At 38.9% G+C, this 21,718-nt stretch overlaps 1 protein-coding gene across 9 annotated transcripts in view; it reads right to left on the minus strand.

The window, feature by feature from the left end:
* Positions 1–21,718, minus strand: part of CHD7 (chromodomain helicase DNA binding protein 7) — a 132,551-nt gene that overhangs the window by 37,832 nt on the left and 73,001 nt on the right. For all 9 annotated transcript variants that reach the window (XM_054816225.1, XM_054816224.1, XM_054816226.1 and 6 more), the window contains 6 exons: positions 20,666–21,087; positions 12,331–12,469; positions 8,888–9,025; positions 7,750–7,815; positions 2,764–2,819; positions 1,203–1,317 (listed from right to left, as the gene is read on the minus strand). In XM_054816225.1, the coding sequence (XP_054672200.1) occupies positions 1,203–1,317; positions 2,764–2,819; positions 7,750–7,815; positions 8,888–9,025; positions 12,331–12,469; positions 20,666–21,087 (936 nt within the window). The remainder of the gene's footprint in view (positions 1–1,202; positions 1,318–2,763; positions 2,820–7,749; positions 7,816–8,887; positions 9,026–12,330; positions 12,470–20,665; positions 21,088–21,718) is intronic.

The raw sequence follows: 21,718 nt of genomic DNA on the forward strand, positions 1-21,718 counted from the left end.
TTTGTGGACTAAAGTGTTGTTTCATTTTATACTTTTAAGATATTCTCCAATAGAAAAAGTAGACAAAAGGACTACAGACTATGCACATTTTGATAGCTTTTTCTAAACCACGAACAAATTCCGCGTATTTACAATAACTTGTGACCCACTTGAAAACAGATTTAAAAATAAAACACCAAAACACGAACAACAAAGAAGCAATTCCAGGCATCTTCACTTAGAACAGATGTTAAATTTTACAATGCTGCTGCTTAATGACATGATATACTGAACTGACTGTTACTCTAAATTTTCATGTTTATTAACTTCTTATTAACTTCTCCTTATTAACTTCAACTCAAATATCAGGAGTCTTGAAAGTTAGTTTAATCTAGTTCCTTAGACATTAGTATTTTACAATGCAGCTAATTCTTTCTAGATGCCACCCTATTTTATAATAATCTCAAAGCATCTTTGGATGCTCTGACATAGTGTTCATACATGTTCTGCACTCTCGCCTAGAAGCACAACACATCAATTCCTCCTCCCCCAAATTCCTGGAAATTTTATCAAAATACATCAATTAGATGCACTTAATGAGAAACCCATAGTGACTTCACAGAAGTTTTCAATTTGCAACAGGTTTTGTTTAGCTTGAACTATATAGTAAAAATACAGATAAATAAATAAATACAGTAGCACATGAACCTGTTTTTTCTCAAAAGACAGCATTTTACTGAAAGGTAAGCTTTCAGAGACACAAATCAGCAGATCCGGTCTTTTATTGACAGGACCCCTGCCACACTACTGCTTATGGCTCTAAGTGAAATTAAATTGATGATAAAAAGCTTAAAATCCCTAGTGAGCAGCAGTCCATAACACAGAAAAATGTGATGCATTTTTCTGGCATAATCAGTTCCTGAGAAAAGAGACCTGATACTGATTCAGTAAGAGTCATGCTTACAAGGCAAACAACTAACCACTCTAAGAAAAAAAAAAAAAAAAAAGAAAAGAAAAAAGTAAAAAGTATCAAGTCAGGATAGATCACTTGAGTTTCATAAACTTGCAAGACTTGGATCACGCATGTTTATACTTTATACCAGAATAAACGCTACTGATACATCACCGAGTTGTTCAAAATCTTCTGCTTGTATACAGAACAAGAATTCGTAAGAATATTGTTTAAATACCCAAAAGAAACAAACAAAAAAAAAAAATCGTACTTCTGAAAGGAATTTGTTCTGGCCCTGTTTTGCCTTAAACCGCTTAATCTTCTGCTGAATTCTCTTGTCTTTGTCCAGCTCTTCCACAGATGCCCACTGACAATGAAGGTAAGAACTAGAAGATGAAACAGAAAATCTTACTCAGCTATATACTTCCACTGCATATTCCTACGCATCCCACTAATATAGCTAGATCTTTCCAGCACATTGTAGTGCTACGGTTGGAAGACTGGACACTATCTTCTTCGTCATCCAAGTTATTAATTAACCAATCACCTTTACTGGAAGTAATTATACTTAATAATGGAGAAACTTGTCAGTAAGTAAAAACAACTCTCAGTCAAAATTTATATACATACCTCATACATTTAGTGTGGCACAAAGCTAAGATGATTTTTATTGGGCATACTTAAAACAGAATTAGTATACAGGACATTTATCATAAATGTCACTATTTAACATCATATTCTCGCAAAGAGTAGGATATTTAGAAGTTAATAAATATATGCAAACATTTTAAATAGTAACATGCTATACACTTTTTTTTTTTGAGAACAGCATTGTAATTAGAAATCACATATGAGTCAGCTGAAGTTTTAGCACTGATAGAAAGAAAAGAAAAAACATTGTAAATGCAGTTCAATGGTAATAATTCATCTTTAAGAAAACACAAAGTAAGGAACAGCATCTCTGCCAAAATGACTAGTCCTACTTTATAATTAGAGTCTGTCAAAAGTTATATTGCTAAGAAGTCTAAGATACGAATAGTTAACACAAAAATTACGTGCCAATGTAATAAAACTAAACAAAGCATAATTAAGCTATTAAACATCATGCAATAATCAATATAGTGCAAAGGGTACAAAGGTGGCAGCATATTTAAAGTGAAGTCCACTACCTGCAGTTAGCTACAAGAAACTCACTTTAAGTGAATTTCTGTCTCTCTGATAGAAAATTTACTGAAATTAAACAAGATATGCTATTTTGCTAACAGAAGAATGAGCTTATCGAGCTGTGAAGTATCTTAAATACTGATTGCATTGCAGTTTCAGAGCCCAGAACTGAAACAACACGCTGCTCTCACCACTACTGCATCCCTCTTATGGAGAGGCAGCTATCTGCTGGAATATTGGAAGCCATCTCGTTTGTTATCTTGGACATTTTGTTGAACACCATCTTGTTTTCGAAACAATGTTAAGGGTTGTTTTTGAGTCGTTTGCAGGCATGTTACTCTAAGGTTGCAGTTAGATCTACACAGATACGTAGGTATGTGCTCATGAATCTGCATTTGTAACAAGCCTTAGATTAAAGTTTTTAATAGCAGGAGCAATTTTAATGATTGATTTCATTTTTGAGAGAACACAAATTAAGACAACACTATCAAACCTGCTACCACCAATGAAAAGTATTTCCCTGTTTATTTGCCTCTGTTTTGGATTAAACATTAGAAATGTTTAGAGTTGGATAGTAACAGTCATATCATTTACAAAACCAGTTTTTAAAAACTATCTGGAAATTACGTAAATGTAAAGATAGCAATCAAACCTATAATTTTACTTACAAGTTTTTGTACTTTACATAGAATTCCTCTATTTCTACCTCCTCTCCATTCTCCATCTACAAGAAAAGAATTGTTGAAACGTGAATTAAACCACTAAACAGCCCAATTTAGTTAATGATTAAAACTAACTGAAATACAGAATCCGGTCCCTACATAGAGAGACACAAGTGGAGGTGTAGGAAAGCATTTGTGGGGGGAGGACACGGGTGAGGAGTTTCTTCCAGCAGCTTACCCAAGTACATACTGCACTGCTTACTACAACTTCCAAGACATGAATCATTTGAACTCCTCCCTAACCACATGCAGCTTCATTCACAACCTCACCCCAAATCTGGCTTTCTGCCAAACCCACAGTGTTAAGTAGAAGCCAAGTGTACCATTTTCTCAGGCAGCAGCCAATTAGCAACTGCACTCCTGAATGCCATATGTATTATTTTTGGCTGGCTCATGGCAACTTTACATTGTGGGTTTTGTAATGTTTTAAAAAAGAGTTTTAAAGGGGGTTTATTCCTCCATATAGTTAATAACTCCAAACAAGAAGCCATATAAAACTAAACCTTATACCTCTGCTATAATTTTAGTGCATCAGTGTTCATGGCTTTAGTTTTACTCAGCGGTGCAATTAAATTCACTCAGGCAAGATGTCTCACATACAGAGCAGCCAAATTAAATTAACACCCAAAAACTACATTTAAAGCAAGGTTAAAGTTGTGATATAAACCAGCAAAACCAAGGGCATTCAGTGCTAAGGGTTGAGACTACCCTTAACTCATCCCTAGTGCCAAAGTATTGCATAACATATGGCATATAATACTTTGTTGAATTACTCCTGAACCCAGCCATAGGACAAACTAAGGACAGTGCACCAGGCACACGTTTAGAATTCAGTTTATATCACAACATTAACGGTTTGTGTTTACTAATGAACTTTGGAACATTTTTAAATACAAGAGGATTTTCTGTTCTACATACTTCATCAGGGACAACAACATCTGTAATAAATATTGTATGTAGCGGTAAACAGACAAAACTGTTGACCCCTGTATAAGTCAATATCCTCCATCTTTTACAGATGGAGATAGATAGATAGATAGATAGATAGACAGACAGACAGATATAAAAGAAGAAAAAGAATATATAAAAGAGAGACTACTCTGAAGCTAGAGGATGAATTGTCATTTCCTAAATTCTCTCTCAAAAGAAAAGCTGCTGGCTAGACATTACTTCCGTAACAGTACAATTAAAGATCAACAGCAGCAGCTGCATTAAACTCTGTTCTAGCACAGCAAAGAAAAAGTTAATGCATTCCTAATCCCTGATTTACATAGTATTCCTTCTCTTCCAGACGAGCAAGGGATTTTACCATTTTAGCATTTACATTACTCCAGTACAGTCTGCTTGCGTTCCTTTCTAGAGAAAGGAGCATCACCAGGTTCCACCTAGTTCTCCCCACAGAAATGGAAGAAGATAAGGTATTCCTGGTGCTACTTTTTGATCTTGAATCCGCTCTTGAAGGAGATAAACTATCCCCTAACCCTAAACACAGGGAAGAAGCTTCTGTCACTTACAAAGATACTGTCAGAGGAAGGAATTTGAACACCATCAATTTTTTTTTAAAAAGCAAAAAAAGTAAGAGGGAGTATTTTTCAAGAAGGTATTCATATTTAGAGGTCAAATCTGTATTAAAAAAATGGAGACCCCATTATCTGAATCTATTCACTACCCTGAAGCAAAATCAGTCTTTAAGAAGTCCTCTCTAATTTTAAGACATTAACTTTTTTTATTTTCTGAAATATATTATGGCCAAGTCTCCTTGATTAGTTTTAAATCAGAACTCTTTAAGGTACATCAATCTTACAATGACAATATGGTTAAACACCTTTTATATAAAAGGTTTCATATTAGCCAATTTAACTCCCCTCAACAGCATTTCAGTCATGTATATTTTCTGTCAACTACCAACTTAATAACAGTAATTTACAATGTAAATCTTGGTACATCCTGTAACCTTCATGAATAAAATGTACTTTGTATTGTCTAATAGGTAATAACTGGTCTATGTCATTATATATTCTATAAGTGTGCATCAAAAGATTCACCTAAATAAAAAATCTTTCAAGAATCTTGCGCTGGCATTCACATTTATGGCCCCCCAAAAATTCTAATCAAGTTACAATCACCAGCACTCAAGTAGCATTTAACAATACATCTGTTTAGGATATAAGAGACAGAAGCTTATGCCTTTGGCATCATTGTCCAACCCCCACTACATGTACGTTTACATTAGCCAGGTAAAAAGGTGAGATAGAACATTTATGCAAAATTCTCCCAAAACTGATTACGTGGATATCCTAAAGTAGCACATGGCAGACTTGGGTGACGGAGACACTTCAAATTATCATTGCCCAGGTGAGACCATAATTGATAATCTGATCCACAGTCTCTGCAGATAATTGAAATAAATGATCCCTTCCTTCAAGCAAATACTTAGAAACACAAAATCTTGCACTGCCATTGCCACAGAAATGATACAGTAATACCTGCTAATGCAAAAGTTATTTGAGCAAGCCACTCAGGTGTAGGGTGAAACCAAACAAAAACCAAACAAAAAAAGCCCCCCACAGAAATATCAACTGCTAGAAAAATAGCCAACAAAACACATTAATAACAGATGCAAAGCAACACATAAAAACCAATCACCTCAATTGATACACAGCACTAGATTGTAAACTAATCAGATTGTGGAAGAGATGTAAGCATTTGTTTAGATCTAATTCTCACCACATATTGGTAGGCAAAAAGAGAAATTCAGATGTGTAACATGCAGGTACAATGTTCTACAAACTCCGCATCCTTCCATAATATGTGCTACTTGTGCTGAATAGCATATTTAGTTCTAGCCATTCCTTTTCAAAGTTAAAGGAGCAGAAAATCAAAGAGGACTGAAGCTGGCCAAGAGAATAGTTAGAAAAATGAAAAATTTCCATATACAAACTTAGGACATCAGGACCATGATGGTTTGGAAAGAGTGATACCTTAGTAACACTTTCTGCAAGAGGGAAGAGCATTCAACAGAATTCTAAATTCAACGTTAAGAACAACAGGGAAAAACATTTGTCTTTTATACTTCAAACATGAACTAAAGTAATTTCTACCTTTTATTCTGTGCATTTAAAAAATGGTGCCAAGTACAGTGCTGCATCATATCTGGTAACTCCAAAACTAAACTAAGGCTATTTCTGAGAAAACCAGCATAATTTTACAATAAGAAAACTGCTCCAAAAGCATATTCATTATCTAATGTCCTATACTTGAACGCAACATCTTTGTTACAACCTAATCCGCTGAAAGGTTTCCTAGTGAAACCTTTCCTCATGTTTATTTTATGCACTGGTCCTGATCATGGCAATTTTACTTTGATTAGTAATCTAACAACCAGGGTTTTGATGACGTTAGTATGAGTGTAAAAGACCTTTAATAAAAACACAGTTGGATACTTCAGATGTTAAATATTAACATTCTGAAATCCTTTTTTTTTATTTTGGAAAGGAGGATTGGGGGAAAAGAGCAGGGAAAGAAGAGACACCCCTCAAACCTGCAAATACAATCCATAAAAAACATTAAAGAAAGAGCTCAAAATAGAGCTTGCCTCCAGCAGAGCTTGCAATCAAAGACATGTAGGCAGCAGACCAACCACTTCCCACAAACTGCAGCAAAATACACACTCCCCATGAGTAATCACACCTTTGTTTGCAGGGGAGAGGAAGAAGAGAAGAATAATTGGTGAAAAACAGCTTCCAATGTAAAGACATTTATGAAAAGACCACATTCTCCTCTCCTGCCTAGTAGACCATCAGGGCAACTAATTACCGAGTTTATATTACATGAAGTTTATCTGAAAAATAAGCCTATGGTTTGAAACACAAAAATCAAGCTCTAGACTTCAAAAAAAGCCCTAGAGGTTTTGTGCTGTGAATGCTGCAGAAACAGGTCAAATTCAATCACAGCCAGTCATGACATTGCATGAATTTAGGTTTGCAAAGCTGTTAATGATGTTATGACAGTAGTAATAAAATTAAAAAACAAAAAAATCCCCCCCCAACGAAATGCCACAACATTAAAAAAAAAAAAAATATCCATCAGTAAAGACAATTTTCCCTCCACCAATTTGAAAATTAACACTTTGAGGAAAAGAAGTATTTCTGTTAACTAAGATCAACATGACCACCATATCTATATTAACCGGACAGGTTTCTGCCCAACTGCAGTACAAGTCAGAGAATTAGCTACACAAAATAATCCATAAAATATAATAATGCTCTTTTTAGAACAAGATTTTTTTCTGGTTCCTACTCAAAGTTTTAATAGTTTGGAAGTGCAAAGGCCAATCAAGTTGTGAAGCAGATTACAAGAATCTGTAAGCAAAATAACATAACTAGTAACCAGGGCAGAATTAAAAGAGAACTACACTTAAATAGTGTTTCTTTCACCACCTTCACATAGTGACAAGGAAGGTATTAACCATCTATACATGTAACATTCCTGATCGCGTGTGAAATTGTTTTCGCTGCTAAGCGCAACCACTATCTAAAGATGCAAAAATTACAGGCAAGGATTTTTCTTTACTAGAGAAGGCAGAAACTTGGGATGCCAGAGAGTTCTCACTCCTCAAACTCCATGAAACATCACTCTGAAGTGAAGAGCACCACAGATTTCGTTCAGGTGTGTATATTTGCAAAAATCGAAATTCTCACCCAAAAAAAACCACAACAGAAGAGTAGAAGACTAAACAAATAATCTGTTTTGTGTATGTCTATCCAAAAGCATGTTAAATACCATCTAAAGACACTTTCAGGGAACCTCCTCAATTCACAAGTTTTTGAATTTGGAATATCCAAGGTATTTTAAGAACTTAATAGGAGCTTCAGGAGACATATGCTTAGCCCGTTTAAATATATGGGGGAAATGGGTTTTGATTTGTTTTACCTTTTTCTTGACTGAGCGACTACTCATGATTTTCTCCACAACAGGACCTTCAGCATCAGCAGATTCCTACATCACAAATACCATACAAGAGTTATGGGAGTGCATCTTTGTTAAAGACTTCCTTCATTAGAAAAACTCCAAATAATTTTTTGCAACTGGAGTTTAATACACAGGAAGACTTCTTCCCCCTTGCACAAGAACTTAGGAGGATTGAAATAGATTTAGTACCAAAATAAAGGATTGAAGGATACTTGTTTAAGCCCATTTTTAAGAGCTAATGCAAGTCTAGCTCTCTCAGTAAGGCTCACATGCACAGATATACAGGTACAATCACACGGGCAGTTCACCTTTCCTAAAACAACACGGACTTCCAGCACTGCACAGTCTAAATATTAGATGTTCAAAAACTCTAGTTGGCTGTGTAAGCATCCAAACGATAGCTATCGAAATTGCCTGCGATTCTCTATTACATTAATTCACTATTACAACTGCAGGCAAACCTACCAAATTCTGCTTCTGATAAGATACAATTAAGAATGGAGATCGCATACAATATTTCACAGGGCTTAACAAATTGCCAAATTAAATACCAAAGAACATGTATATATTCTCCAATAGGTCATCAGTTAGTTAAGTGAAGTAGTTCTTTGAAAAAGCACTACAAAACAATGAGATTGTTACAACAGTCATTCCTACATTATTACCCCTCATCTTATTCAAACTATTTTATCCATCATTTACATTGCACAGAGAATAAAGTGTACCCTGCTGGGTACTACAAGGCAGTAATTTCATAAAGGGGTTCTTATGGTGCCTAGCAGCAGGGAACAAGCTTGAGTGGTTTATTAAAGTCACAGAAGCCAGACCACTGAATTCACAGAAGTAAATTCAAGACTCCTAGCAGTCCAGTTTAGGTTTCCATTAGGTAGAAACCATTCATTTCAAAGAACTGTGTTAAACTGCATATCATTAGCTTGTAAGCGAAGTCATGAATTAATATATTCTTTAAAAATGTAAAAAGCTAATGTCTTCTGGCACATTGTGCCAACCACCGATGAACAGCATTCAGGAAAAGGGCCCATATTTGAACTTTGAATGGTGCAGTTACAGCCACCTTTCCAGTCCATTCATATCTGACCTGCTGCTCTGATTGAGAAGTATTTGAAGGAGAGTCTCTTCCAGCAGCATCAGCATCATCAGCCTCCTCATCTGAAATCTTGAACTCCAGGTCTTCTGTGTAACGCTTCCTCTTCACCTGCCTGCTGGAGCGTCGCTTCTAAATAGAAAGCATTAATATTTTTCATGACAAACAAAACTGATAAGCAGCAGAATAACTGAGAAAACTTCTTTGTGTTTCTCACATACACTAATGTGTAGCAAATATTATTATTTTTACAGCACCCTGGTAGAAATAGTGGTATCAAGACACTACTATTCTAAATTCCTGCCTGTTAGCTGCTCTTAAATTTTGGGGAAAAACAAACAAAAATCCAACCAAGCAAAAAACCCACACACCCCAAAACCCAACCAAACAAAAAAAAAATCCACTTCATGCTTGTTCTGAGCTGGAAAAGAGTAGTTTGGCTTTTTCTTTTTTTTTTTTCTGTTTTTTAGCCTTACTAAACCATGTTAGAAAATTAGAAAGCATATCTCAGAAAGCAATTAAAACCCAGTAAGTTGCACCTCTCAATTCACATCTACAGCAAACTTTGACAGATGGCCAATGCAGGAACCAAACACCACCTTTCCGCAGCATGGCCCAGTGTTGCTAAGTAGTGACAACACACTTTCTTGCTCTCCCCATCCACCCAGTCATACCCAGATTATCTTGTAGGGGAACTACAATGAAATACGATTTCCTCACTCCACTGATCCAGCACTGTTCAGAAAGACATCCTGCAGTACAGCATGGGAAAAGACCCCAAACTAAGAAGAGAATGAAAAACTTGAACCACCCCAAATTGAAAACATGGTTTCTGGGTCCCCATACCCTCATCTCCAGGATGAGAGAAAGCTTCAGAGAAACTGCAGAAAACAATCTGTAAAATACACAAGCATGCATTTGACAGAATTTGCGACTTGATGCTTAGTGCCAGACACTGTTTTCCACAACAATAAAATTCAAATTCCCAGGTAGTCTGCATGAACATCAAATATCTCAATGGATTGATGTATATATTAAAAAAAGATGACATTGAATACCAACTGGTAACAAAACCACCACCTTTAGAAATTAATATACTACTTATTTTTACATCTTTCTCAGCTTAACAAACATCTTCACCAGTACGTTCAAATACTTACGTAGCTTGTTTAACAGATCTATGCACCCAGGTCTCCCAACGTACATAGACAAAGTCAAATATTTACTTTTAGGTAGTTAATCATACTTTTTAAAGCACAAATATCTGATGTACTTCACAAAATTAGATATTCTTTCTCTACCTGAAAATGAAATTTTTGAGCAAAGGTAAAGTTTACACCACCCTTTTAAACAATGGTGATGTGGCCTCTACCTTTAACCCAGTAACTTACAGGGGTTCCCTCAAAACTGTAACCATATTTTAATGCTTGAAAATAAAAACCACTTGGCAAATTTGCACCCTCATTTCCATAATCACTGATGAGAAAATATCCATTTTCTTTTGGCTCAATAGGTAAGTCTTACCATTATTTTTGGTGCCAAATATCTCTTTTTCCATTTCCCTAATAGAAAGGATGCCTAAAACATAATGGTAATCTTCTATTTGATTTGTATTGACTTGGTTAGCTTCCTGTTTCCCCTAACATCCACGTGACGCTTTGCAATTGTAATGCACTGTTGTCAAAAACTGTGCTTACCTTTAACTGCATCAGGTTATCTTTTACTCATTAACTGATCTATAGGCAGAAAGGTAAGTAATAGGCTTGATGACGGAATATAAAAAAATCCGTATGGTAACACACAAAAGTAAGTATTTTTCCTCTCTAAAGATAACAATGCATCACTTTGTGTATTTCTGCATAATACTGTTACAGAAGACTCAGTATTTAACACTAAGAATGCAACAATGTTTTAGACAACTGCATACTATCAATCTCAGTTGGGAAAGGCATAACAAGTTTTTTAATTCTAGCTGTCCTAGCAGTTGTAACTTCCCTAAGTTTATGCAAAGAAGTGTGGGTGCAGTATAACACTCACAGTGTGAGAAAGTATTAAGAAAACAAAAATCACCTGAAATATTTCATTACATTTAATTAAAAAGTCATGCAAATACCCTAACACTTGTATTCACAAAAAGAAAAAATATTTCAAATGTAAAATTCAACCAGTTGAGCTTCACAAAGACAAAGTTTTGTCCTGCTAAACTGAAAACAAGAGAAACATGAATACATATTGAACTGCAGACAGTATATAATCATCTGCAAATTAACCCTGAAAAAACATCAGCTCCAAAAGTTTCTTCTACATCTTTTGTCAGTGTCATTAATCAGGCTGAGAGAGATGTGTGGCATGGGACAGAAAACTTACTCTTCAAGCTTTTTAATGTTTGCATGGTGTATCTCAACTTTTCTAATTCAGAATACATGGTTTGCACGAATCAGAAATAACACTACCTCTTCTATTGCTACTTTTGTTTTTAACTACAATATAACAGATTGCTCATGTTTCATTATACTCTACATCCTTCTGGAAAACAGTAAGAGGGGAGGCATAAGCCATGTTTGTGTTAGGACACCACTGTTTGCCAACCTTTTCACCAGGGTGCTTTGACCATTCTCAAACAACCATCAGTCTCGACATTTCTCGTAACTAAACCCAACACATCCACAACCTGATATGCAATGGATGAACGCAATGGATTTCGGCAACACCGGATGACTATTTAGGAGTCTCATACTTTCTCCATCACAACTTGTCTCTACCCCTTCATGAGGGAATTCTTAATTTTATTGCCCACTCTGACCACTGCCAGCAGAAGCAAGCCAGGAGCCGACCACTTCTTAACACGGCTAATGACAGAGCACACAAAAGTTGTCATATATGCTATTTCTATTTCCAGATTTTCTTTAGATGAAATAAAGTTTGGACAGAAAGTGACAGGTGCGCAGCAGCCGAGAAATTATCAATGCTAGTCAATGACTGGCAGCCCTGCAAAAAGGCCCTTCAACCACTAAAGCACTGTAGTTAGAAGTCCCTGACATGCACATTTCCAGCTTCCTGCTTTGTCACATCTTAACTCTTGATTTCAGGTGGTTTGCAAGCCAATGCAAGAAGAAAAACGATGCTTATAAGCAAGACCTCATAATCATACATTAAGTTTACAGAACAGAAAATTCAGCACCATAATTGCAACAGTGAAGGAAAAGAAGACGTGAAGACTCAGCAGCACTGCACACATACCTGCAGCTAACAAGACTGTAAAGCAAAATTATGAGGAGGAATATTTGTTTTAGTAAAATATTCACCCTTCTTGGTAAGCTATTCTAAACAACACAGAAAATACCCAAATACCTCTACCTCTGTAAAAGGCTGTGAGAGCTAATGTTTTATGCATCTGAATTGCCAAAGGCTACATTGAACTTGAAAGATAGCATTACCTGAACCCCTGGGTCATCTTCATCTTCAGGATGAGGTGATGGTGGTGGAGTTTTTTCCAAATCTGAGTTTTCAGAACCTTCCTTTCCCTTATTAACCTTTTTCTTCACAGCACTGGTTTCTGAATCTGGTTTCTTGTTACTGAAACAGAGGTATTTGTAATCAGTATTTGTACAAAAAGGTAAGAGAAAAGTGCTTAACAAAACAGTTATCTGCGAGATGTTTATTTTCAGTGACTTCATTATTTTCAACTGCTTTGTGTTTAAACATAACTGTAAAATCAGTGATGCATGGGCCATCACTATACATTTCTCATTCCTTAAGAACGGACACCTCACTTGTTTCCTCAAGATCTTAGACAGCAACACTGAATACATATTCAACAAGAAACTAAAACTGAGAATGGAAAGGAAGAGCTGCTCTCTTCAAAACCTGCGCTTTCTGAGAGCGGTGTTCAGGCAACCTGACACGTGCGAAGAGAAACAGGATTACACGTGCATTTGTCTTGATATTAACTGTGCGGACCAGGTGAGCAGAACCAGAGGAAGCGTTACCAAAACAAAGGATTGAATGAGAAAATTCGTTTTCTTGCAGCACCCCTGCTATTTAGGTGCCTTTGTGTCAGCTGAGGGCACCCATACAGATTCAATACATGCAACCGCAGCTTGTGTGAGAGGAAAAAACCCACCCAGCTGGTATCTCAGTATCTACACAATACTAGAAAGCTGTATCCACTGGTAGCAGAGAAAGGTTTTGGGGGTTGTTTCTCCCCCTTCTCCCCCATGAAAACATTCGCCACCTGAGGAGCTGGGACCCCATCTCTCCAACTGCACTCAGAAGCTTGAAATGGGTGAGAACACACATACCAAAATCCAACTTTAAATACATCGTCACCAAATCACGCACCGAGACAATCTTCAGCATCACGGGGGTGAAATCTTTAAATGGCAACAAAGAAGAATCGATAGTACAAGTTGATAATTTTAAGCACATTTAGCCTTTGAGTCTTGCATGGGTTTTCGCTAGTCTTTTTTCCCCTCTGTGGTCAACCCCCCTGGGGCTTTACCAATTTAACAGGCTGCTTTTAGAAGTTGCTGAGATGTTTAAGAGCAGAATTACGCACTGGTACCCAACATACTGTTTGGTGACGTGCACTTGCTGTATGTTGGCACTTATATATGACTTCTCCACCCTCAGCACTTTTATTTCATACCCGGGACCCTGCCTGGGGTTTGTTTTTCCTTCATAATCCCCAGCCTTGTAACTTCTCAAACAAACATCAGCTTTAAGGTTGTTCATTTTGATCAGCACATCGGCCCACAGGAGGTGTATTTTAGAGCTGTAATTTAAAATTCCTAAATATGGTTATATGTCACTTCAGGACTGGGACAACTCGGTTGTGGTGTTATCCTCTTCTTGCAGCCTGCGTTTAAACTAATGTTGACTTAAAAATAAAGTAAGTCCTACCAGTGAAAAGACTGGGAGAGTTTTGAAAAGGAAGGTGTATTGTGAAATTACAGGGCACAACACAGCTTTCCTCTCCAAAAAAAAAAAAAAAACCCCAAAAAACACACACCACACACCCCCCCCCAACACCTCAAACTGTGAGAATTAAAAAAAAAGGGGGAGGGGGAAAAGAAGTCTTTGCCACGGCGGAAGGAGCGCGGACACAAGCCAAACCCGTATGAAGGCGGAGGAGGAGCAGGGCCGAGCGCAGCCCGCCATACCCGCCGGCCGGCCGGCCGGCCTCCCTCGGGCGCGCGGGCGGCGCGCGGGCAGCGGCTCCCCTCCCAGCGTTTGTTTCCGCTCTAGCTGCCACCAATGGCACAAAGCCGCAGCTGAAGCGGGGCCCCTTGCCTTTCATCCGCGCGCCGAGAGCGCTCGCGTCGCCCCGGCAACCCGCGGCCACGTGACCAGCACCTGCTCCGCTGGCTGGCGGCCACCGACTGCAGCCATCTGCTTCCCTCAATCAGCGCCCGGGCGCTCCCGGCACCTGCGCGGCCGCGTCCTGTGCGCCCCCCCCCCCCCCCTCTCCCCCCCCCCCCCATACACCCCCCGACCACCACCGCCTTTTATCAAATCACCGCGAAACCGCTTCCAAAAAAACCCCCAAAACCAAAAAGCAACAGAACCCAAAATACCAACCCCCAAACCTAAAAACACTTTACATATCTCCTGAATTTGTTTAAATCAAAGGTAAGGCTGTCAGGGGAGCTGGACGGCCGCCAGGTGAAGCGAGCTGACAGGCTGGCGCTTTTCGCCCCTGACCCCCGTAAATCAAAGCAAGGCACGCAATTAAGTTTAGTAGTCGTTACCGTGCCCCGGGTGCACCGCCGCCTATGAATAACAGGCTTAAAGTCGGGAAGAATAGCGTGGCCTAGGTTTGATAAAATATCAATTTGCTGAAAGGCCGGGAAGCGCTAACGAGGGCCTGCCTGCCCCGGGCGGACCGACCCGCCACTGCGCTCTCCGAAGCTCGCCGCCCGGCACGGCCCAGACAAAGACCCTGCCAGGGACTCCGGCCCTGGCGGCAGGTCCACCCCGACAACGGTTTCTTTCTAGCGTCTGCGTTAGACCTGTCCCTGCTCGCAGCGGCAGGGACTCCAAGCTAAGAGTATTTCATGACCTACATATACCCCCGAGCCCTGCCTGAGTACTGAGTGACTCTCGGTAACGGAAAGGCGGATGAAGCAATTCGGACACACTTTCAAATCTCCCCCCTTGCCAGGCCAGTTAAAACCGGACACATGAAAGAGCCACTAAGTTGGAGAGAACAAAGCCCGTGTACAGCTCTATCAGGAATTTTAAGTTCTAAATTCAGCAGAAGAATTGCTCTTTTAAAATACACAGCTACAGTTTCAAGGAAAGAAAGGAAGGTGAAGTACAAATAAACCACAGAAGAACAGCACCGTCCCCTTGAGCAAGGCGAGGCACTACTTCCCAGGGCATCATGCACCCCGGAGCTTCACCTGGCCAGTGCGAGCATCGGCTTCCTCCAACTGTCAGCCACTGTTCCTCTCCATCTTCCCACAGAGCCAGTGTGATCTGTTCCTGACAATTAAACGTACCCACTTTTGACTCAGCCTTTCCACTTTCCAGCAGATTATACTCATGCCGTTCAGGAACCAGAATTACTTTTCCACATGTAAGTACAGGCAGGTAAAAACCTGTTCTTAGACTCTTTGTCATTACCGTTAGGGGCTCCGTGTCAATGCTTAACTCCGCATGCACATCTGATAGTACTTTCCAAATCTGGCAACAAGGAAGGTGAACTGTAATATACGCACTTAGACAACTCTCATATTTGTTTTTACACATGCATGAATACAAAATTTAGCCAAGTCCTGCTAGAGACAGGATAGCATCCAGTCCCAAAACAAGAAAATCTGGGAGAAACTAAAGTAGTATTTGCCACACACAAAAACCACTAAAATATTCTGAAACCATCAGCTACAACTAGTCCTTCTATGCAAGTGATACAAACACAGACATTTCAGCTTAGATGTCTTACAATCTCACTGTCCAATAGCACTTTCTGGTTTCATCCTCTTATCCCCAAGGACTGCATAGCATACTGACCAAAGGGGATCAGTAGAAAGACAACCTGCAGAAGGTCAGACAAGCGAACAATGTGAAGGAAAACAGGGGCTGAAGAGGAAAACAGTAAGTAGGATAACTGAACAGAAAGCTTGAATTGCAATTTGAGAACAAGTATCCAAACTCTGACCAAGCATTTTGTGTCAGTTAGTTAAGCAGCCACCTACAGAGCTAGGCCAAATTCTAGGAACTTACCAGGGCCAAACCATCTGACTCAAAAATACCCCAAAAAGCATGGCATGCTTTGCAAGATTAAGAGGGGAAGTAATTAGCCCGTATGTTTACATTGTGCAACTACTTCATCTCATCTGGGTAACTGACAGATCTGTTTATTAGTGTAATTTATGATGGCCATGAGGAGTTGGATGATGCTTTTTTCTGTAACATTTAAAGTAAGTCAGACTGTTGATCCGTATTTTACCATTTGGGAACGCTGTCCTGTGACAAATTCGTGATCACAACGTGGCTTAAAAGAATGTCACACATCCACTGTGGAGCATCAAAACCATAAACAACAAAAATAATCCCACCCTCTCAAAGTGTTAGAGCTGCCACACTTTCTGTACTGCCTTACCAGAGGAAAGCAATTATTTTAAGTGTCTAGTGTAATCAAAACTTTTTTTTTTTAAATCAGTTTTAAATATGTCACAAAAGTAGGAAAAACAATAGGACAACAAGTGTTTTTCCAGCCTGAGAACTCAGCCAAATTACAAAAAAGTAGGCTTTGGTAACAGGGAAGCCCACAAGGCCTGCCTGCAGCAAAGGTAAATATCTGGCAGCTGGGCTGGTTCAAAAGGGAGATGAGGACAGGTGTGAACAGGAACAGCCTCAGTGGACACACACATGGAAATCTCGCACGATTTCCTGTTCCCTCTCACAGGCACCCCCCTTCCTGCCTTGCTCAGTACGATCCGAGCTTGGGAGTGGAAACTACCACCACCGCCTCGGGACCTCTCTTCCTGTCCTCCAGCTCTCCAGAGTGCTCCGTCCTGCTGCCCCCACCACTCCCCCACGCAGCAGCCTCTTCCCGCTTCCGCGGCCAGGAGCCGTCCCCTTTCCGATACAACAAACAGTGAATCTGTGCGCCAAAAAAGTCTATCTCCCTCTAAAAGAGGTAATTACATTCATGCTTAGCACTCCCCTTGCAAGCAGCAACTCACTTGCCCTACTCTGCATCCCAGGCTGCTGCCATGTGTGTAGGAAGGACGAACAGTTTCCCCTGCCACAGGGAGGGGAGGAAGCAGATAAGAGCAGCCCTGCGAAGCACAGCACACTGCTTCGAGGAGATAGGAGAAAGGATGAGCTCCTGCAAGGAGCTGCCATTTGGCCCTCACAAGTAGTTACTACTTCTCCCACCGTAATTGGTGGCCACTCTCTAGGGTTTCATAGGAAGCAGCGGGAGAGATATCAGCTGTGCTGCAGCGTGATCTTCTCAAACAGGTGGTCCTCATCTCCTCCAGGGACAGGCACAGGAGGAACAGACATCTGAGCCATGACTTTGCAATTCAGTAGGAGTACTTGCCTTTCCCTGTCCATCTACTTTCGGAAAAATCTGCCTGCTTTGCACGTGCCTGAAGCTGCCTCTGTAACATTAAGAGCCCACATAATACTTGACACCCAAACAAATTAATTAAAACCCTTCATTTGTGATCCTAGGTATACTTGCATTTTTGTTTTGAACCCGACTAGTTTGATCCACAAAAGATTTGGTTTTTTTCCCAGCCACCGCTGTATTTGGCTTTCTGTATTTGGCAGGATTGGGCTAATATCTGTCACAAGTGTAATAGTACAATATTAACATGTGATCTTTCTTTCAAAATCACTAGATATGCAGTATAACATACTAGCAGCCTGTTTGGGTGTTTTTAAGATGCCATTGGACATGCAATTCAAACAAGCATGAAATTAATCAGCTTCTTCCATTCTCTAATCTGACTGTTGTCACTCACGTGAAGGTACATCTCAGTGAGGCAGGCTGCTCATTTTGTCACAACTTACACCAAAGTTAGAAGAGATGTGAAGGATAAAGTTTCTCTCCCGTTTTTTTGTTGTTATTTGTTTAATAAAAGGATTATACTGTTAGTCAAAATTGGAACTGAAATAACAGGGTTAAATTATGAGCTATATTCAATTACAAAATGGTTAAGATACTTAAATACCAGATTTTTTATCTATGTGTATACTGTAATACAGCCTGTGTCAAAATTAACTATCAAGGACTTGTTATGCTCTGTCCAAAAAACTGTTGCTCTTCAATAAGTACATTTCATATGTCTGACTTTATTTACCTGAATTTTACAGGAGTACAAAACTCTTCTATTAAAACTGATCAGCTTATCCAGGAATGAAAACTGTTAGTTTTGCACAGCATTTAGAAATCTAAAAATCACACTACTCCTTTCAACACTTAAAAGCAAAATACTGAGCAATATAAGCACTAGTAGTAAACACATGCCAGACACTAAACTTTATCAAAATACTATACTTCTACATAATCATACCATAATCTAGATCAACTTGCATTAATCTCACTCATCTCAGCTACTGTATTATTTCCTTTCTGGAGTTAGCGCTGCTGAAATACTGTGGCTCAGACTATTTAAACGTTTGGACTGTTGATTTATTTAACAACTTGATTCAATGATCTGTCACTGGACAGGTTCCCTAGTCTGTGATATTGCCAAAGTAAGCAAATTTCTTTCACCGATTTAAAATTCTTTGGCAGCATAGCATCCCAACACAGTCTCAGAGTTCTTTGAAGAAGTTTGATACTGAGGCTGACAAGACCACAAAATGAGAACAACCTTGTTTTCAAAAGAGCATTTGGTAACAGAGACACAAGCCCATTACGGGAAAAGTAGGACTTTCTCCGCACCCATAAGTAAGCGGGTAAAACGACAGAGCTTAGTACTTACTAGAATCGTCATCTAGCCACCCAGGGACAAGAGTCATTGCATGGGAAAGAAGATAAAGAGTCTCCTACAAATACAATTAAGAAAGCAGTGATTTGTTCCTGCAAAGGAAACCCTGCTCCTTTCATCTGCATGGCATGTCCCAAGGCTTAGAGAAGACATGCAAAGAGATACTAAGATTGAGTGGAAGGGACAGACCAGCTCTGAGGTCTGATGCCCAGAACAGCCACAGGAACCCATGCACGTTTTTGAGGCAGACTCCTTCTAACCATTGCTTATTACACAAAGCTTGATTGTAGTCAAGACCTTGTAAAACTGCACTAATTGAGAAGTCCTGCAGTAAAAACTTTTTTACTTCTTGGTGGCAAAAAGCAGTGGGAGATGCACAATACCATGCAATATGGCCTGGTCAGCCTTTAAACCTATGAGTATAGGGAAATGGAACGAAAAAGTTATTTTGGCTGATACAGTATTTTGCTTTCAAAAACTCATAAGCTGTGAATTGGTATGTACGTAAACCCCATCCTTAGGATAGGAATATAGCCGAAGTAACTTCTGCAATAGGATAGGCTAATCAACTGTAATTTACTGAACAGTTAATACAACCTGTTCGGGACAACATTTGATCTTACAAACCATTGTTTATAAATTCTTCAGGAGGAAACACTGTCTCTTCTAACATAGAAACTTTTCTTGCCAGAAGGAACAGTAACATCTTACTGTCCATCCCTCATTTAGCCATATAGCTGTGTCAAACCTAACCAATAGTCAGTCTTGTACAATATATGCAAAGCTGATTCATTAACTGCAATTTTAAAACCCTAATACAAATGGATTTTGCAAACTGATTTGGATTAACCAAGTCTGGCTGTGCTTCCATCTGGAAGTTATATTTTATAACGCTAGCCACATCTTGAAAAACAGATTCAGATGTTTGGAACAAATTCAGAACAGTTGTAAGAAATTCTAGGTACAAATGAAAAAAAAATTGAGCTTTAATGTCTTTTTCCTCTCAGTTTTCTTTCAAGTAGGCATTTATAATCATGGTGTTTAGGGAGTTGAGGGGTAAGGAAAGAATCTGTGATATTATCTATGACGTATTTATTCATGTGTAACGGCAGTTTGTTCTTTCTCATACTACTCTCTAGCATTTTCAGCCTATCCTGATAAAGGGACACGACACTGAGTGAAAACAGTTAAGAAACAGGGTTGAAGCATATGGTCTATCCACAAAGATTCTTCTGCTAGGAAAATTGTCTTTACATGAAACAGCAGAAAGGATATAATCCCTACAGTGAGGATACATCAATATCCATATAAAAATGCCTTTTTAACAGCAGAACTTATAGCCCATGGGTTATATCAGTATAAAATAGCGTCTGTAAGGGTTGTACAACTTGTAGCAACACTAAGTACCTAACTTGCTTCATCAAACGTTTTTACTCTAAGCCCTCATCTCTGGATTGGGTCAAACCTACATTAATGTTGAAGCAATTTCTTAATACACAAACCAAACACGAGGAAAGATCAGCATTAGAAGAGAAAGAGTTAGTTTTGAAATCTAACACATCCAGAAATTTTTATGTCTTGAAAAGAAAAATTAACCTTCTGCCTTTCCAGCTTGTTTAAAATAACAGTGAAACCATAAACAGGAAAGCCAAACAAGAGAAATGTGCCCGAGTTCCTCAAAAACATGATGTTGTAGATGGTAGAAGGCGAACGACAAAACGAGATTTCCTCTCCACCCACACCATTGAGCACAGATGCTCTAAAAATCCCACAAACACACTGTTTTTCTCTGATCACGTATAGAAGTTTCCTGACTTACCTAGCCTTTTTGCTGGTCTTGGGTTTTGGCGTGGTACTTTTTGCTTTCTTTTCCTTTGGCTCTTTAGGGGTCTTAGGGACTTTGGGGGTCTTGGGTTCCTTCTTTTCCTTGGGTTCTTTAGGATCCTTCGGTTCTTTTTTTGCCTTGGGCTTTTTCTTTTTCTTCTTCTCTTCTTGGGAGCAATCCACTGAGTTCCTGCTTAGATTCTGGCTGTCAAGTCCCCCAGGAAAGTCTTCTTTACCAAAACCTTTACTGGGACCTTCTGCAGCAATGTGATTGTTTTTCTTTTTCTTTTTCTTTTGCTGTGGCTGCGGCTCAATTGATGGCAGATAATCATCACTTTTCACTAGCTGGGTATTCGGTCCACTAACCTGAGTCATATCCGGCACTGGTTTCTCTAAAAAGGGTTCCGACGGAGAATGCTGAGAGACACAAACAGAAACAAAATTGTAGATTTGCAACTTTGATTTCTAAAACTTTGCTCTTTTGGAGCAAAAGGCAACAGAGGGAGAAAATACAAAGCAGACTAATCTAGCAGCATATCTGAAATATTGTACAGTAAACCCCAAAGCTTTCTGCAGTTAAAGCAGTAGCAAAATGATTAGAAATTCTTGATATAGCACGGGTAAAATTATCCTAGAGCTTGTACATAAAGTGAAAGTATAAACAATATTTAGGGTCTTCAACATTTAGATGTAAAAGGAAAGCAATTTTTATTTCAGATATTTAAAAATAGCTGTTAGAATGAATAACGTGTTACAAATTATTCAGTTGCACTGGAATTTGGTCCTCTGGGGAAAAAAAACATTGTTAAAGTTTGTTTCTAGACATGCAAAAGGAAAATAAAGTATATTCACAGGCTGTATTTATATAAAATTAATCTGCGCAATTTACATAGGTACAGCTGTGACAGCAGGTATTTTGATCAGCAGGTGAAGGATTAAGCCACTTTAAAATGTAATATACCATTACATTTTATGTCAAAGATCCACAGCTCCCTACTTGTAATTGAAATAGATTTGTTCCTGCTACAGACTCGACAGAGAACTACCT

Source organism: Grus americana, chromosome 2, assembly GCF_028858705.1.
Source record: "Grus americana isolate bGruAme1 chromosome 2, bGruAme1.mat, whole genome shotgun sequence".
Lineage (NCBI taxonomy): Eukaryota > Metazoa > Chordata > Aves > Gruiformes > Gruidae > Grus > Grus americana.